Source organism: Euprymna scolopes, chromosome 36 (assembly GCF_053919585.1).
Source record: "Euprymna scolopes isolate OS-2025 chromosome 36, ASM5391958v1, whole genome shotgun sequence".
Classification (NCBI taxonomy): domain Eukaryota; kingdom Metazoa; phylum Mollusca; class Cephalopoda; order Sepiida; family Sepiolidae; genus Euprymna; species Euprymna scolopes.
Window position 1 is genome coordinate 61829932 of NC_136517.1, and position 16582 is coordinate 61846513.

At 29.5% G+C, this 16582-nt stretch overlaps 1 protein-coding gene across 1 annotated transcript in view; it reads right to left on the reverse strand.

The window, feature by feature from the left end:
* Positions 1-1383: 1383 nt before the first annotated feature.
* The window catches only part of LOC145260534 (uncharacterized), a 58439-nt gene continuing 43240 nt past the window's right edge, over positions 1384-16582 (reverse strand). Inside the window, exons 10-13 of the mRNA XM_080118740.1 lie at positions 14669-14757; positions 11550-11654; positions 10303-10420; positions 1384-1631 (exon numbers count right to left, since the gene is read on the reverse strand). Coding sequence (XP_079974866.1) covers positions 1437-1631; positions 10303-10420; positions 11550-11654; positions 14669-14757 — 507 coding nt within the window. The 3' untranslated portion in view covers positions 1384-1436. The remainder of the gene's footprint in view (positions 1632-10302; positions 10421-11549; positions 11655-14668; positions 14758-16582) is intronic.

Here is a 16582-nt window from a genome sequence, read left to right on the forward strand (position 1 = left end):
GCAATCAATGAGGATGAGAGATGACACGGCCATAACAAGAACATTAAGATGAAGATAAAACCATAGAACAAACAGCAGAAATGGAATGAATTTTAAAGGCAAACATTGCAAGGAAAAGAGTTTTTAGAGTAGAAAGTTTTCCAGCCTCTACAGAACCTCTACAATGAAGGGATGGGATTTTGCTACCAATTAGGTTTGTTGAGTGTACTTATGTTGAATACAAGTGCAGTAAGTTCATCAAGTACTTGTCAAATAAACGCAGGGATACAACATTGCGACGATAAGACAGGATCTATTCGATTAGAGATTCTTTCATGCCCAAGAGGGTGAGGCTAGTAGTTGGTGCAGATGCACAAGCAAATAATGACTTTATAGAGATGTAGAATACTGGTAGGTGTGAGAAGTTTACTAACTCGGCAGAGAATAAACCACTTTCTTTGCAGCAGACTTGACACCATCTATTATGTATTTCCATTAATTTTGCCAAGAAGTTTAAATTTTGGACTCCTGGAAAAAGTGCTATTAGCCATTAGAATCGATAGTTGATCACTGAAGTTATAGTCCCATAATTTTTTTGACTGGTCACTCTTCGTCAGGCATCAGAAATACACTAATATATATCTCAAATCGATATTGACGGCCTAAGGCCACCTAAGACATAAAAAGAATCAGTTGATGACTATTTGCTCCTAGTGGGTGGCACAAACAAAATGGCAATAGGTAGAAGTTGAAAGTCATTCACAAAACAACTTTTGGATAGGAGCAAATTGTAGTATCTGTTCTACATTTCATCTGTTCTCTTCTCAGTCAGTAAAGAAGAAATCTTTTCATAGTAAGGCAAATTTTATTTCCGTTCCAATCTAGTGCAACTATTTTTGTGGAGCTGGATTTTCTCTACTTTAAAAACTTACCTTGTGTCTTAATTTACCTTTATGAGGAAACAATGCAAGTTTGTTTATGATTGAAAATTTATTGTGGAAGAACTCCCTCTCTTCACATTCAATCTAAACAAATAGCCCATGAGTGACATGTTATGAAATTATTTAGTGTATTTCTGGTGTGACATACAAACTTTGAATGGAACACAAGCCGTACTTAAATCCACATACAGGTTCTTTTATTTTACAAAGGTACTTCTCTTGCATTTGTCTCAGGATAAACGTAACACATAAAACCAAACTGCATTTCATCTCATCCGACTTCTTATTTACTATGCAAACTATTCTCTCAACTTCAAGGTCTGATCCATCAACTTAAAGTTTTTCTTTCTAGTGTTTCCCTTTGTAACAATTCACAATTGTACTAATTCTCTAAGCTATTTGGGATAACATCTTTTTATGATTTTAGCTGGTGTTCAATAAAAAATAGCTTGGAACAAATTCGGAACACATTATTTTTTAATGTTTTATTTTTTATCATTTTGTTCTCTTTTCTTTTTACAGTTTAAATATAAAAGAATCACTAACAGTGATGTAACGAATCCAGCGATAGGGTACATATGCCTGGTCTCGGTCGAACACTCGCAAGTATCGGATTTGTATTCCAGAGCATGTATAACCAGAAGCTTCAAATTCCATGACGACATGATCGATATCTTTGAGACGCGTCTTCACACCACTGTGACTGATTAACTGGAAGAAAAAAAAGAACAACAATCAAATCGTTATGTCATCTTTGGACTCTATTTATTTGCTGGGCAAGGATGTTTTTGACAACGATAATGATGATGATCATCATGTCTACTTTGCCTTATTGATGTTGAAAGATGCATAAGAAATGAGGAGTTTATGAAATGTTTACTGGAAACTTTTTGCTTTTAATTAATCAACACGGATGAATGATTTGTTTTCAGAATCGCTGTCAGGGTAGGGGAAAAAGAGAGACCACCTTTGTTTGCTTTTATGTTCACTGTACAACCCCATTTTTTATGTTGGGTTAGACTCCTCCCAGTCAATTTTCCACTCTACAACTCTTCTCTAGTTTCGTCCATGCTATCATTATTTATGCGATTCAAACTTCTGCTCTCTCTGTTCACTTTCTGACTGACAATCACTTACAAATGTTCTCCATGAACAGCTCAAATCTTTCACAAATATATAAAATGGAGAGTCTGATAACTGAAAGCCAACAACAACAAACAAAAAAAAAAACACAGATTCAGCAACAACAAAAATTACGATTCCAATATTTGTCTTTAGTAATGTCAACTTTTGATTCACTTCATGTGACTGATGAATCGTGAAAACAAAAAACAAATCGTTATGTCATATATCAGAGTGATCATCTCGTGTCTCCGCTTCAGATTCCATTTCTCAGAACTGTTCATTGAACGATGACACATCTTTCTTCCTGGAACTTGTTTCTGCTATTTTAGCTATTTTATTATGTATCTCTACAAAGCCACCATTCACCCATACACACAGTATTGTTCTCATATCTGATCTGGTGCACCAACCACTACTCTTTCCCTCTTGGACAGAAAAAAAAAAGTTTCTAGCTTCAGAAGTTCTGTACTAACTGTCAAGCTCAAACTTCTGTCCCATCACCATATTGTTGTGTCCTGCTATGCTTGATTTATAAGTACTTCAACGGAATATATTATGACAAACTTACTCTACTTGTGACTCCTCAACATAAATACCCATGAGCAACCAAACTCGTTCGCTGTGAAGGACCTCAAATGCCAGTAAACTTTTTACTCTAATTTTCTTGGACCACTTGCCTTCAGAATTCCCTCCTTGTTCCCTGTTCCCCCAACTGTACTAATATGCATAGATTTAAACGTAATGTTAATATCTTGCTGCCCAACTTCCCACTACTATAAATCTAGCTGCTAATCATAGTAATCCCTTATGCCTCAATGGAAACACGCACAAGCCTAGCACAACCTCGATCCATGTACATCCAGCAAACTGCACATGACAACAACTGTGATCCTGAAGATCTGAGGCAGCTGACAGAAGACAAGAAGATCTGGAGAAAGAGAGTCACATTGGTCAGCGAAAAGTTAGCCCGACCAAATAGATAGATGGAAGCACGTGTTGGTTGGTGTGAATAAAAAATAATAAAAAGAAAAAAAAAATGAAGGTGTCTTCTTGTTGGTTGAAAAGAAATTTTTCCAGTTTCTGTTCATTTTAATAAATCGACACACACGAATGATTGTGACAACTTGTGCTGTTGAATCAAGTTTTTACTCATTGTCATGCCAGTATGGTGAGAGAAATAAATGAGGAAAACACAAGCTTAGTTTGATTGATTTCTCCATTTAACAAGATAATGTGGATAAATGCTGGACATTTTTTTGCTGAAAATGACCATTTTCAATCAAATTTACTTTTGGGTGAACTTAATTTTCAAAAAGTTGAGATCCAATTTTAAATAGTAAATTAAAAACAAAGCAGCCAAGCAACAAGTCAGTGAATGTCACTCAAATCATTAACTTTTTAAAAATCATATAAACAAAACATAACTTGGTTATCTCCCCCCTCCCCACTACTATAATAATTTTAAAAATCTTATATTTCTATATATTTTAGATGGCGATTACTTAGTCGTATTATTTGGATTCTTCGGACTAGTGCTTTCATCTTGATTGTTATTTTCAAAATGTTTTGGTTGATGTAACCTTCAAATTTCTTCTGGTATATCTTGGCAAAATCAGGAATCTTTCTGCTGAACTCAAGAATCTGCATGAAATTTCGAACGGAATCTTTATTTAATCTACAAAGATAGCATGCTCTCATTCCATCATCCCTGACTGGGTAGAAGCCCTAAGTAATTTACAACTGTATTTTGAGTGTCACCCACACTAAGGATTAAACCTTCAATCTTCAGAAGAGTGTACATTACAACTGGATTTTACAAAGTACATTATCCACTATGCCATGAGTCCTTGCAGAGACAAAAAATCTCATCTATACTATTAATAAAATTCTAAATGTTTATTTATTTATGTGTGTGTATATAAATACCAATAAAACTTTCGAACGGATGAATCGAATTGAAAAATTCTTTTTTTCCCTGAAAGGTGTGAGTCCCTAGATTGTTCTTACCTATATATGGTTCATTACAGACAATGCCAAATCACACAAAAAGCCTGAAATAAAGGTTTTTGGGCTGTTTCGTGTAATTGTCAAAAAAGTTATCTGCCCATGTCAACGGAATTTAGCACTGTCTGTATACAGTCGCGGTAACATCTTTTGGCATACAGACAGGACTTGTGACGCAATGGATAACGTGTCTGAACACAGATTAGAAAATTCTAGGTTCGAATCCTGGCAAGTTTGTAATAATTTTAACCATCATTTTATCCAACGTTTACTCATTATCCTTACCCTTAGTTTTTTTTTTTTGTTTTTTCAAGATAGAGATATTTATTTATTTAGAGTTAGTTTGCAGTCTTAGGAATAGCAACAAATTTTACAACAGAGATAGTTTATAGACAGTTTTGAGTTTATAACAGTTGAAGACAGTTTTCAGTTTGGGATTGTGGCTCAGGGCAGATCAAGATGAATTGACATCAACTGAGGAGCATGGCCTCGACAAGACGTAGATGCTTTGGAGAGTCATTTCCTGTGATGTCATACACGCATCCAGAGCCCAACTGATATGTACAGAATGTGTCTTTTGTTTCCCTCAAATTTGTGTTTTAAGTGGTTTTATTTTTATTTTTTATACATGAATTAATGCTTACATCCTCGGCAGTCACCAATGTGAGAGACAATGATGACCAGAATTGGAAGAAGATAAACAAGACCATGGAAACAGCGTTGAGATCGGTGATTTTTGTCAAATGAGAGGGAGCACATGGTTGCATATATATCTACTATTATATAAAGGGACTTCGTGTGCCTGTGAGTTTATTCTCTATGGACTCAAAAACGTCTGAGTCGATTTTTATGAAATTTCACACACAGGTACTTTATGCGCCTAACAGTGTTGAATGGGGTAAAATAGGTTTTCTGTTAAGAATGTCTTTGATAAGTATCAATAATCGAAATAATCCGATGAAAGAGGAAACAGGTGATTTGACCAAAGTTAAGACCTTACACAGCCTAACATCAAAAGTGCATCGGAGAAGTTTTATTATCACATAAGCCAAGAGGCTCAAGATATAAAATCAAGGTTCTTTGATATGACTGGGGCACGTTCGAAATGAATGTTTCTGTTTAAAGCACCATTTCACAATGACACTTGACTTTTTCATTTTAAACTTTATTCAAACCATTATCACCGCACAACCAATATTGCTAGATATATAAAATCAACAGTACTTTGATATGACAAAGGTTCAAAATGAATGTTTCTATCAGAGCACAATTGAAGCATGATATTTGACTTTTGAACTTTATACAGGTTCTCTAGAGTGCAATGTACACTACAATATATTATGAACTGAGTCACTGTAAGAAGCAGCATGTGAAGTTTTCACCAGGTGCATCATGATGGGTCCCCAATTAGAACAGGCAATCAATTGAGTTGATTGAAAAGTGGGTTATTTCATCAATTTCAATGACAAAAATATGAGAGTGTGAAACATTATTGAACATCATTCAATCCCAAGCAATGTTGGGTTACCCTCCTAGTATATATATATATATATATATATATATATATATATATAAATAAATGAATTATTATTGATATATATATATATGAATTAATTATTATATATATATATATATATATATATATGAATTAATTATTATATATATATATATATATATATATATATGAATTAATTATTATTTATATATATATATATATATATATATATATATATATGAATTAATTATTATTTATATATATATATGAATGAATTAATTATTATTTATATATATATATATGAATGAATTAATTATTATTTATATATATATATATGAATGAATTACTATTGATATATATATATATATATAAATGAATGAATGAATTAATTAATTATTTATATATATATATATATATATATATATATATATATATAAATGAATGAATGAATTAATTATTATTTATATATATATATATATATATATATATATATAAATGAACGAATTATTATTGATATATATATATATAAATGAATGAATGAATTAATTAATTATTATATATATATATGAATGAATTATTATATATATATATATATATATATATATATATAAAGCTGAATGTCTGTGTGTGTGTCTGATCACGAATAGGCTCCTAGATGGTTGACTATTATAGAAAACTGATCACATATAATGATAGAAGATGTGTTGAGACAAACGAATAGGTATGTTTGATCTGTCATAATAATGATTCATTAAAATTGTGGGGTCTGCGTACACGCCTGGTCCACAAAGTATGGAAATAAAAATTAAAAAAAAAAACGTTTACAAGTGTTTTTGATATAGATGTACATAATAATACTTTGATAAGTATGTTTTAACTTAAATAGGAATGATATAATAAATAGGAAAAGTTAAGGATGAAAAATAAAATTGAATAAACTATATTTATAAACTCATCAAAATTATTATAATTTCTTGTTTGAATTTTTGATGGATCAATAAATATTGTAATTTATTCAATTTTATTCTTCATCAATATTTCTATTTCTATGTATATACTAGCAGGCTGCCTGACGTTGCCCGTTCATACGATATGCTTCAATATGATATTTTAATTCATGCAGATTTTGTATTTATTATTATTGAGACAATTCTCTATCGATTATTATATTGAACCTAATATAGAGTAGTGAGATCAAAACAAAAAATATATATATATACGACTTGCGTGTCATCAGCCAGAATCAACAAACATACTACTCTCCACCCTCATTCCTTAGTCATGTCCATACGCATATTTATATATTTTCAGCATGTTGATTTTTTCTTTTTAGATAATTGTTATTTTATCAACTTGCATGAAAAAAGCTATGTAAAAGATGCTTAAAACCGTTTGAATTATGCAAATACCATTAGTAGTTCAAAAGTTATGATAATTTTAAGTGCCAAAATTTAAGCTTTTCCATGGACATTTTTCTTTAGAAAAAGTGGGCTAAATTACGAACCTCAAAATTTCAAGAAATTCAGTAATTTCACAACCATTTATTTATTTTTCAAGCTATTCTCATAAAACTTGGCACTCTTATGTAAACTTGTGTGCTCTTTATGATTATGTAGTCAAATCTGATGTATCTCTTTACTCTAAGCCATGAATTATAAATCCAGATGTACAAATTTCAATGTTTTGTAAACTGGCGCATGGTATCATACAGTGGGTGTGTATTCATGAACAAAACTAAGTATTATACTGGTATTTAAACATAGCTTTACTGAGAGTAGGTATTTACCTGCTTCCCCACCAAAGGAGAGCTTAATCTGGGGTGTAGCCATTGAATGCCTTAAGAGCATTCATGGTCGGTATTTACTACTCCCCTCAAAGAAAAGAAAAAATTGAGTAGATATTAATAAATCTCAGAAATAAATCAAAGAAAAGTTTTCATATAGATTTTGGATTTCTGTAAAAGATGGAAATTTCCATAGTTGACTAGAACTTATGCATTTTGGGACCAGTCCGATTTTCAATTTTGCAAATCCTCTCTATCTGGCCCAAAATATACCCCTATTTTCTAAGATGCAACCATAAATTGTACTCTACATGAATCCTCAATGAAGATTTCCCAGTACCAGGATACCAGGAATCCTGACAAGCAACAACTATATATTCACCAGATGATGGTAATTTTTGTTATTTCTATTCTGTTGTTTTACTGAAAATTCAATTATGTAAACAAAGAATTAAACTAATTTTTTACCTTGTTTCCACCTTAACATTTAAAATGATTATAGGTTTTAGGGTATGCTGAAAACGAATATCGCATTTAAATTTTCTGCAAATAAGTAGTTTTCCAGATATTAAGCAATGTCATTTCTCATGTTTTCACTGGTGGCCACCTTGGCAAACGCAACCCCAAGAAACTATGCGCAAACGTGTATACCAAGATGGTCATCAGCAATAACATAAGAAACGACATTGCTTAATATCCGGAAAGCTACTTATTATCGGAAAATTTAAATGTGATATTCGTTTTCAGCATACCCGAAAACATTGAAAGGTAGACATTTTAAAGAAAAATGTTAAGGTGGAAAGAAAAGAATAGTTAACAAAATACCATTTCCTCCCCATCTTAAGAATGGGTTTCTTAATAATGTTATTATTTCAGCATGGTAGCATAAGTGCAAAGTACCTTTTTATTTGTTATATATTTATTTATTTATTTATTTTTTTTTACCACTAAAAACACAATTTTACCTTAAGTACAAGCTATAGATACCAGAAACGCATGTACTTAATACATGTCTTTTAACGCTTTTAGTACATATTAAAAACACAATAATTTTATCTCTGTATTGTTTGGAAATAAAATTTGAAAATAATTTTTTTAAATTGACAAACTCAGAATGAAAAATGACTAGTCTAGTAAAACGAAAGCAAAAAAACAATTTTTTATTTTTAAGAGAATACTTTAGTCAGCTCAGCGGTGGTCAGCACATTATTGCATAGTGAGCTGTTTCCCGTTAATCGGATTTGAATTTCTATAAAAGATAACATTTTAAAGAAATTTCCGCACAATTAATATTTATCAAATATTTATATATTATATATGAAAATAATTCTGAAACTATTATCTATATGAAAATGGATGATATATACCGATTTATCTTATCAATTTTGAAATGCTCTTCATCAACTTTGCTTGGTCGTAACTTTGCTTTTTGTGGTCATAAAAATATAAATCAAAGTCTAGTAGAGATGGGCTTCTTTGTTTATATAGCCTATGAAATTTCAGCCATATTCATTTAAATTTGACCTCCTGCATGTGTATCTAAACGTAACATATAAAATATAAACATTGAAAAAACAGTTTCTACCGTTTTTTCATTTTTAACTTGAAGCATAAAAACATTAAACGCATAAAAGAAAGATAAATTAACATCATTGGAATGCTTATTCTATTCTCTTTCCAGTAATGTAATTCTTTTAAACATTGACCAACAAATAAAATAGATATGACTTGTTGAAGCACATTAAGTATGTAACATTACCGATGTCCAAGAAAATACAGCATACACTTGTAATTCTATACATATATATATATATATATATATATATATATATATACATATATAATGCGGTGGGATTACAGATTGTATAATACTGTAAACAAAGTTCAAATAAATATTAGTATCAATATTTATAAGACGATCGCAAGCTGATAAAAAAGCTCAATATGCAAGCTAGAGCAATAATATAAATGAAAATTCTGAGTTAAATTATGTAGAATTACAATAACATTTACTGTTTGGCAAATGATATTTAAAGATTTTTCTCTAACTTAAACTTTAATAATTATTTGTACTCTTTCAATAAACAATAAATTTTGTTATAATTCTACATAAATTAACTCAGAATTTTCATATATATATATATATATATATATAATTATTTTTTTTATACCTACAAACACTAGTGTTTTATCCTTTCGAGAATCATCATTGCAGGGAGTTACGATTACAGCCGTTTGTGAGAATTGATGGAACGACAGGTGAATTTTTACACACATATATATATATATATATATATATATATATATATATATATATATACACACACACATACAATGAAACTACTGTATATGGATGACTATATATTAAGCCCCCCCCTCTTTAGGTTGAGCACTGTCGTAAATGTATCTCATCCGCTGCTTAAATGGCTATTAAGCAAGGCTCACTGTTTGTTTGTAAACAAACTAGCAGCTCAAGCACTGTAAAAGTGATTGACGATTGATTTATTTAATGGACATTTTATGAGATGTTTACGAACACCGATCCATGGTCCAGTGGTTAGAACTGCCGACTATCAACGCGATGGTTGTAGGTTCAATCCTCGGCTGTGACACAACGAATACAACGAAACAGTACTGTATGTGGATGACCATACATATACATACATATATATATATATATATATATATATATATATATATATATATATATATATATACATACATATATATTCACCTGCCATCCCTTTTTTAAAAGATGGAATTGCCTGATCATCGAAGACAAGATGCAAGCAAGAAAGCAAGCAAGGTCCAAAGTTATATATATATACATATATATATATATATATATATATATATATATACATATATATATATATATATATACATATATATATATATATAGAGAGAGAGAGAGAGAGCGAGAGAGAGATTAATGTATGTATGTTTGTAAATTTATTGGAAAAAAATTTACTCACTCGAATATTTGCTGTCAAGAAAGAGGATCCTGGAAATTTCTTGATTTTCCACACAATTTGTTTGTTGGAAGTCTTAAATTCTACAAGCTGGTCCGGTCCATGTAATTGTTGACTGATTCTGAATATCAAAGAAAACAAAAAAGCCATAAAACACTGTTGGAAAAAAAAAAACAAGCAAAAAACAATGCATTAGGTTTGCTGAAAGTACTACATCTGCCGAGGTTATTATAAAGACGAATTATGCACGTATGACTGTGTAACATGTTCATCCTGTTGCAGAAGCATGAAAATCTTAAATTGCAGGAAGGTTAGATGGCCAAGCAAAATGTGGAAGCAAGTAATTAGACAAGATCACACAGTGGAATTTCGAAACAGCTGACCCGCTTAACCATGCAAAATTTTTGAAAACGTTTAACACCTGAACAAGGAAAAAGTGATTTTAAATGAAGGCACAAAAAAGGAAAATACGCAAAGAAAATTTAATTTTTTATTTACTTTTTGGGATTATTATATTGAACTCAAAATCATAAATGTCTGCCAAAATAAAAGAAGATAATTCAGTCAAATTAAAAAACAAAACAAATTAGTTCTTTTCTAGAACTGTCTCTATATTAAAAAACAAGAAAAATCTGTATAATGTACATATCTATGACAAAATGAAAATATCATATTCCAAAAATTATGTAAATTGATCAAGTAGTTACATTTTTATAAAGAAATTACTTTACTATTTGTTTTAAATTGTTTTCAAAATGGCAGATAAGACAACCACTCTTCTATATTTATTTATTTGCAGACTATTATCCGCATCTTCGTAATTGTTGTTTTACAATGTTTCAGCCTACTATTCCTCTGGCCTTCGTCACAAATAAATACACAAATTACTCATCTCCAATAATAAAATAATATATCACTCTTCTGTTACTCAGAAAATTTGATTTTCTTGGTTAAAAATAAAACTACTTGATCAATTTACGTGATTTTTGGAATAAGATATTTTTGTTTCATCATGGATACATACATCATACAGATTTATTTTTATTTATATTTTATACTATAGGGAAAATTCTAGACAGGAATCAAAATATATTAACCCGACTACACCATCACTAGCTATGAGCGAAATAATAGACTAGACTCTAAAGCCTTGGTAGAGAAACTAGTTCAGAAGAAAGAAAGCTTTGAAATAACACTTTCAAGGTAGCACTGGCAAAAACAAGAATCTTGGAATTCCAAGCAACACTTACCCAGTGACGGTTCCAGGAACTGGTATTCTTAGAATGACATTTACTGCTTCAGTGTTTTCGGGAATGTTGCTGTGTACTTGGAGGGAGAGGCTTGTGTCACTGGAACTGAAAAAGAAAATTGCAAATCAAGATCTTTCTTACATAAGAAATTTTCGCATTTATGCAAAATTAGGATTGTGCTATCGTCGGAATTTTCTGAGCAGTTTACATAAAATGCTGAAAGGTAAGAAAGCACTGAGCCAATGAAATTGCAGCAACCAACGAAAACATTTGTTATCGATAGTTTATTGTATGGAAAAAAAAAATTATTTACCTTGATTTGAACCAAAAAATTATAGAAAGAAAAAAATGTGTTTGCTATCAGTTGTTTGTTATTCAAAAAATAAATATTTATTCATGAAACTTAACTTATGATCGGGGTTTATTGTATTTTGATTTCCTTAAAGTTTCATAAAAATATTCCAATTCTTTGTAACAACGAAAAGAATATTGTTTTCATTTTCCAATTATCTTCATAATAATAGAATCATTTTTTTTAAACGTCAAAATAGTTGTATATACTTTTACAATGTTTCACTTTAAAGAAAGCATCAAATAGAGATTAAAAAGGTCCCAATATGTCGCAATTTCCAATTTTTTAAAAATTTAATATTTTTTCTTTATTTTACATTAGATAGCTCGAAAACAAGTAAAAATAATTGTAGAGTACTTTTAAAATGTTTTACTTCACAGAAAACATCAAATATATAGAGATTAAAAATTGGCTAAAATTCACAATTTCTGTAAGGATATGTCACAATTTCCTTCTTTTTTTTTTTTAAATTTTCTATTTTGTCTTTGCTTTACAGTAGATAAACTGAAAACAAGACTGAGAAGAAGGATCTCCTCCAAATATATGACATTACTTATTAAAATGAAAATGTTAATCAGATTAAATATAAGAAAAAATTTAAGTTTTTGATCTTAGATTTTAAGACAATCTTAAAGGCAGGCTTAGATCTGATGACCTAAGTAGAAGATTAAATCTGAAAAGTATAGGGAGAACATATGTGTGTAGAACAAGAAAGTTTGATCAAATTTGAAGAAAATGGATGTTAAAATCATGGAAAAATAAAGATCTAATCAGAAATAGGCTAATTTGGAACTCTATTTCTAAAAGTCGTCCAATACATGTAACAGTGTCTGTGAACCAACACAGTTGCAAAGTGGACAAAGAATGGAAAAGAACTCACTTTTTTTGTTGTACGACATTTATTTCCTCATTCTCTTGTTACCGCTGTGATGTCCCTCACATAATCGTCTTCTCAAACGTCATTCATGCTTCTAACGTGATCTTGAACGTTCTTCACATCTCTAATATGATCTCCCTTTTAAAGTCTTTATTTTTCCATACTAGTGACATCATTTCGCATATGCGTGTTTGCGCTACGTTACACATATGCCAACATGTATAAAACAGGCATTCAATCGAATATGATTTCTTCTTACACTGATTAAATACTGCATCTCCACATACATATTTCCGCAGGCAAAACCAGTTTAAACTCATATATTAGTTTTTAGTTAAATGTAAATTAATTTTTTATGCTCATGAAGTTATGCTTATAATTTAGCAAAATGTTTTTTTATTTTTTATGATTGATTAAAGTTTAAATAATTTTAACTCACTTTTTAAGTTATCGAAAACAGTTACATTTAGTAAAATATCGAAAACAGTTACATTTAGTAAAATATCAAAGACAGTTACATTTAGTAAAATATTAATATGTTGCAATATTTTTATGTTGATTTTATCCTCTTAATTTAAATTAAAAAATAATTCAAAGTAATGTTTTATTTTTAATATATTTCTATATTTCTTTGGGTTTTTTTTTACTGATTTAAAGATTTCATGAATATTAATATATAATAATATATTAATATTCATGAAATCTTTACATATGTTAATATTATGTTCCTTGCTATTTCTAATCAAATTTGAAGATTTTTTTTAAATCAAAATAGTCCTCATTTCACAAAAAATTAAAACATCAACTCAAACTACAGGAAATTGAAAACTAAGTTTGAAGAATCCAATATTATTTGGCATGATCTTAGTCATCACCAAATATGCTTCATTTGGGGTGAAGAAAAGTTGATTTTTTAATTTTTTTAAATAGCAAATATTGGGTTTTCATGTTTTTTCAAATTAAAAAAATAACTAATTAATCAATGTATTCTCTCTTCTTGGTTACATTTAACAAAATTTTCAATACCTTGTTGGTATGAATTAACTAACAAAAAAAAAGCAAAACAAACAATTTTTTTCTTAACATTCCATTTTAATGATTTGAAAATAAATAGAAATTAAATTTAACTCGAAAAATAAAATGATTCCAAGATAAAATTTGTAAAAAAGTAGATTTCAAAATTTAAAAAAAATAAAAAAAAATCAAATAAAGAATATTGAGAGCTTAGTTGCTAACCCAATATTTAACTTTTATGTAATAAATGAACGAATTTATTATTATTATTAGAATTAATTTAATTTGCTGCTGATAAAAAAACATGGAGTTTTAATTTAAGTTTGCTGTCAGATTGGATAAAGTTAAGTAACATTGTATTGAGATATACAGAGTTGAAAATGATCTTCATATGAAAATAATTTTGATCTGGTCAAAGTATTTTCTGAAAGGAATTTAATCAAATTAATTTTTATTGTCCTTAACAACATAGACAAAAGTTAAATAAATGGAAATGGCAATCCAGAATGAAATAAAGTAAAAATAAAACAAATAAAAGCAAAAAAATAAAATGTTGTAAATCTTCATTTTTCTTGTCACTATATTTTAATGATCCGAAATAAATAGAATTTAACATAACTCAAGAAAAAAGATTACAAAACAATTCCAAAATAGAATTCTGAGAAAAATAGATTCCAGAGTTTGAAAACACAATTGATTCCTGAAGGAAAAAAAAAATTAAAAAGCGTTGGGAACATAGTTGCCAACCCGATAGTCGATATGGATTTCTTCTATTTTTACCTTGAGTTAACAGTCGGATGAAATATTCAATGGTTTATAAAAATTTATTAACTAGAAAAGAATGTTAAATAATAATAAAAGAACAAAATTACATACGCTGTTTCTAGTTCTCTTTCGTAGACCTGGAGTCGGAAAGGAGGTTTCAGAGGCGGGTCAGATGCAAGTCTGTATGTCATAGCGGAAAACTGAAAATAATAAAAAAGGAAAGTCGCATCGAACAAATGATTTTAATGTGTATTTATTTTTGTGATTGTTTTAAACAACTTTGACTTTCATTGAACACCTTTTTACACAGTATATTTCTGTACCGTTAATCATTTCTACAATTTGTCTATTAAAAAAAAAAACAACTTTTGTATTAGATTTGTTGTGGTCATTAATGCAATAATGCTTTTAAAAGAAGACATGAACCCACAATTTAAAATGATGAAAATCTGTTTAATTCTGCATAATTACCAATTTTAAATTTTCTTTGATATGCGTTACAGTGTTTAAATGATACTTTCAGGACTTGAGAAAAACAAATAAATATAAAACTTCTCCAGGAGAATCCTTTTTACCAAATTTGAGGTTTGTATGTTTAATAACCTAAAAGTTTATATATATATATATATATATATATATATATAAAGAGCAAACAGTTAATAAAATATGTTAAAAAACACTTTGAAATGAGTTAAAAACATATTTAATCTGAAAAGGAAACACTAGATAAATGGATAGTCCTTAATCTGCAGAGTTTCGAAGAAATACTTTCCTTCTCATCAGAGGGTAGGAATTAGCAAAATGCGGGATTGGATTTTGCATGCAAAAGTATTTGATGAAACAACAAGTAAGTCAAAGATCTTACTTGAAAACAAAAAAAGTTAAGCAGAGGAAATATGGTAAAGAAAAAGGTGATTACACACGAATGGATAGTCTGGTGGAAGATAAAAAATCCAGTGACGGTAAAATCCAAATGTAAAACTTCAAGAAAGTTAAAAGAATTTCCATTATACAAATATTGATGGCTTCATATGTGCATACATGTTTCTGTTATTGTTACGTCTTTGGGCCAAGAATTTCTCTCAAAACTACTAATATATATATATATATATATATATATATATATACTAGACTACCCATGACCCGTTGGGTCAGTATGTTATATTAGCTATGGAATTCATGCATGAGTGTGACACTTGTGACGTAAAGAAAATAGTTTTTTTTTTGACATAACAAAAACATTTCTATGAAAGTACATTAAAATGAAAAATCATGGACGGATCACTCAAACATGAAAAAGAAATCCTCCCTTTTCGTGTAAAGTTACCTATTTTTCCAAATAATCACTCAAAAATCGAAAATTAAACATGATTTTCCTACGAATCAAACGCTGACAAAAGTCATTTAGCAGCAAAAACGCACATGAACCTACCGATGAGAAATATAAGAATGAAAAACCCATACTGGAATCCTTCAACCAAGTTATAGAAACTTAAAATCTAAAAAAAAATAATTAATAAAACCTGAAGCAAAAAAATAAAACCTAAATAAATAAAATAAAATAAAACTAATATTGAAACAGATTAGTAAACGTGTCAACAAATTCACCGTTCTCACACAGCTATTTTGTATCTAGAAATGTAAACAAAAAAATTAAAAAAAAGGAAGGAAGGAAAAGGGACGGATAGAGAGTAGTAGTAGTAGTAGTAGTAGTCTTGGTTTTACTACAATTGTTCTCATGTTTGTCAATGGGTTAAAGTTGTTTAGTTGTAAGAAAATAACGACAGTATAGTTGTAATAAAGAATAGTTGCAAAACACCCCCACTCTTCCCATGTTAAATAATAATTTTGAAATAATAACGTTAATATTTCAGTGCGCAGGTCAAAATTTGCAAAAGAAGCGATTTGTGTTTATTTGTTTACGTTGTTATGGGTTAATATTTATGCGTGCATGCACAACTGGATGTCGTAAACCGGAAAGTGGGTTACATTACTCGTTACAAGGTCATTTGAGTTTATATATAT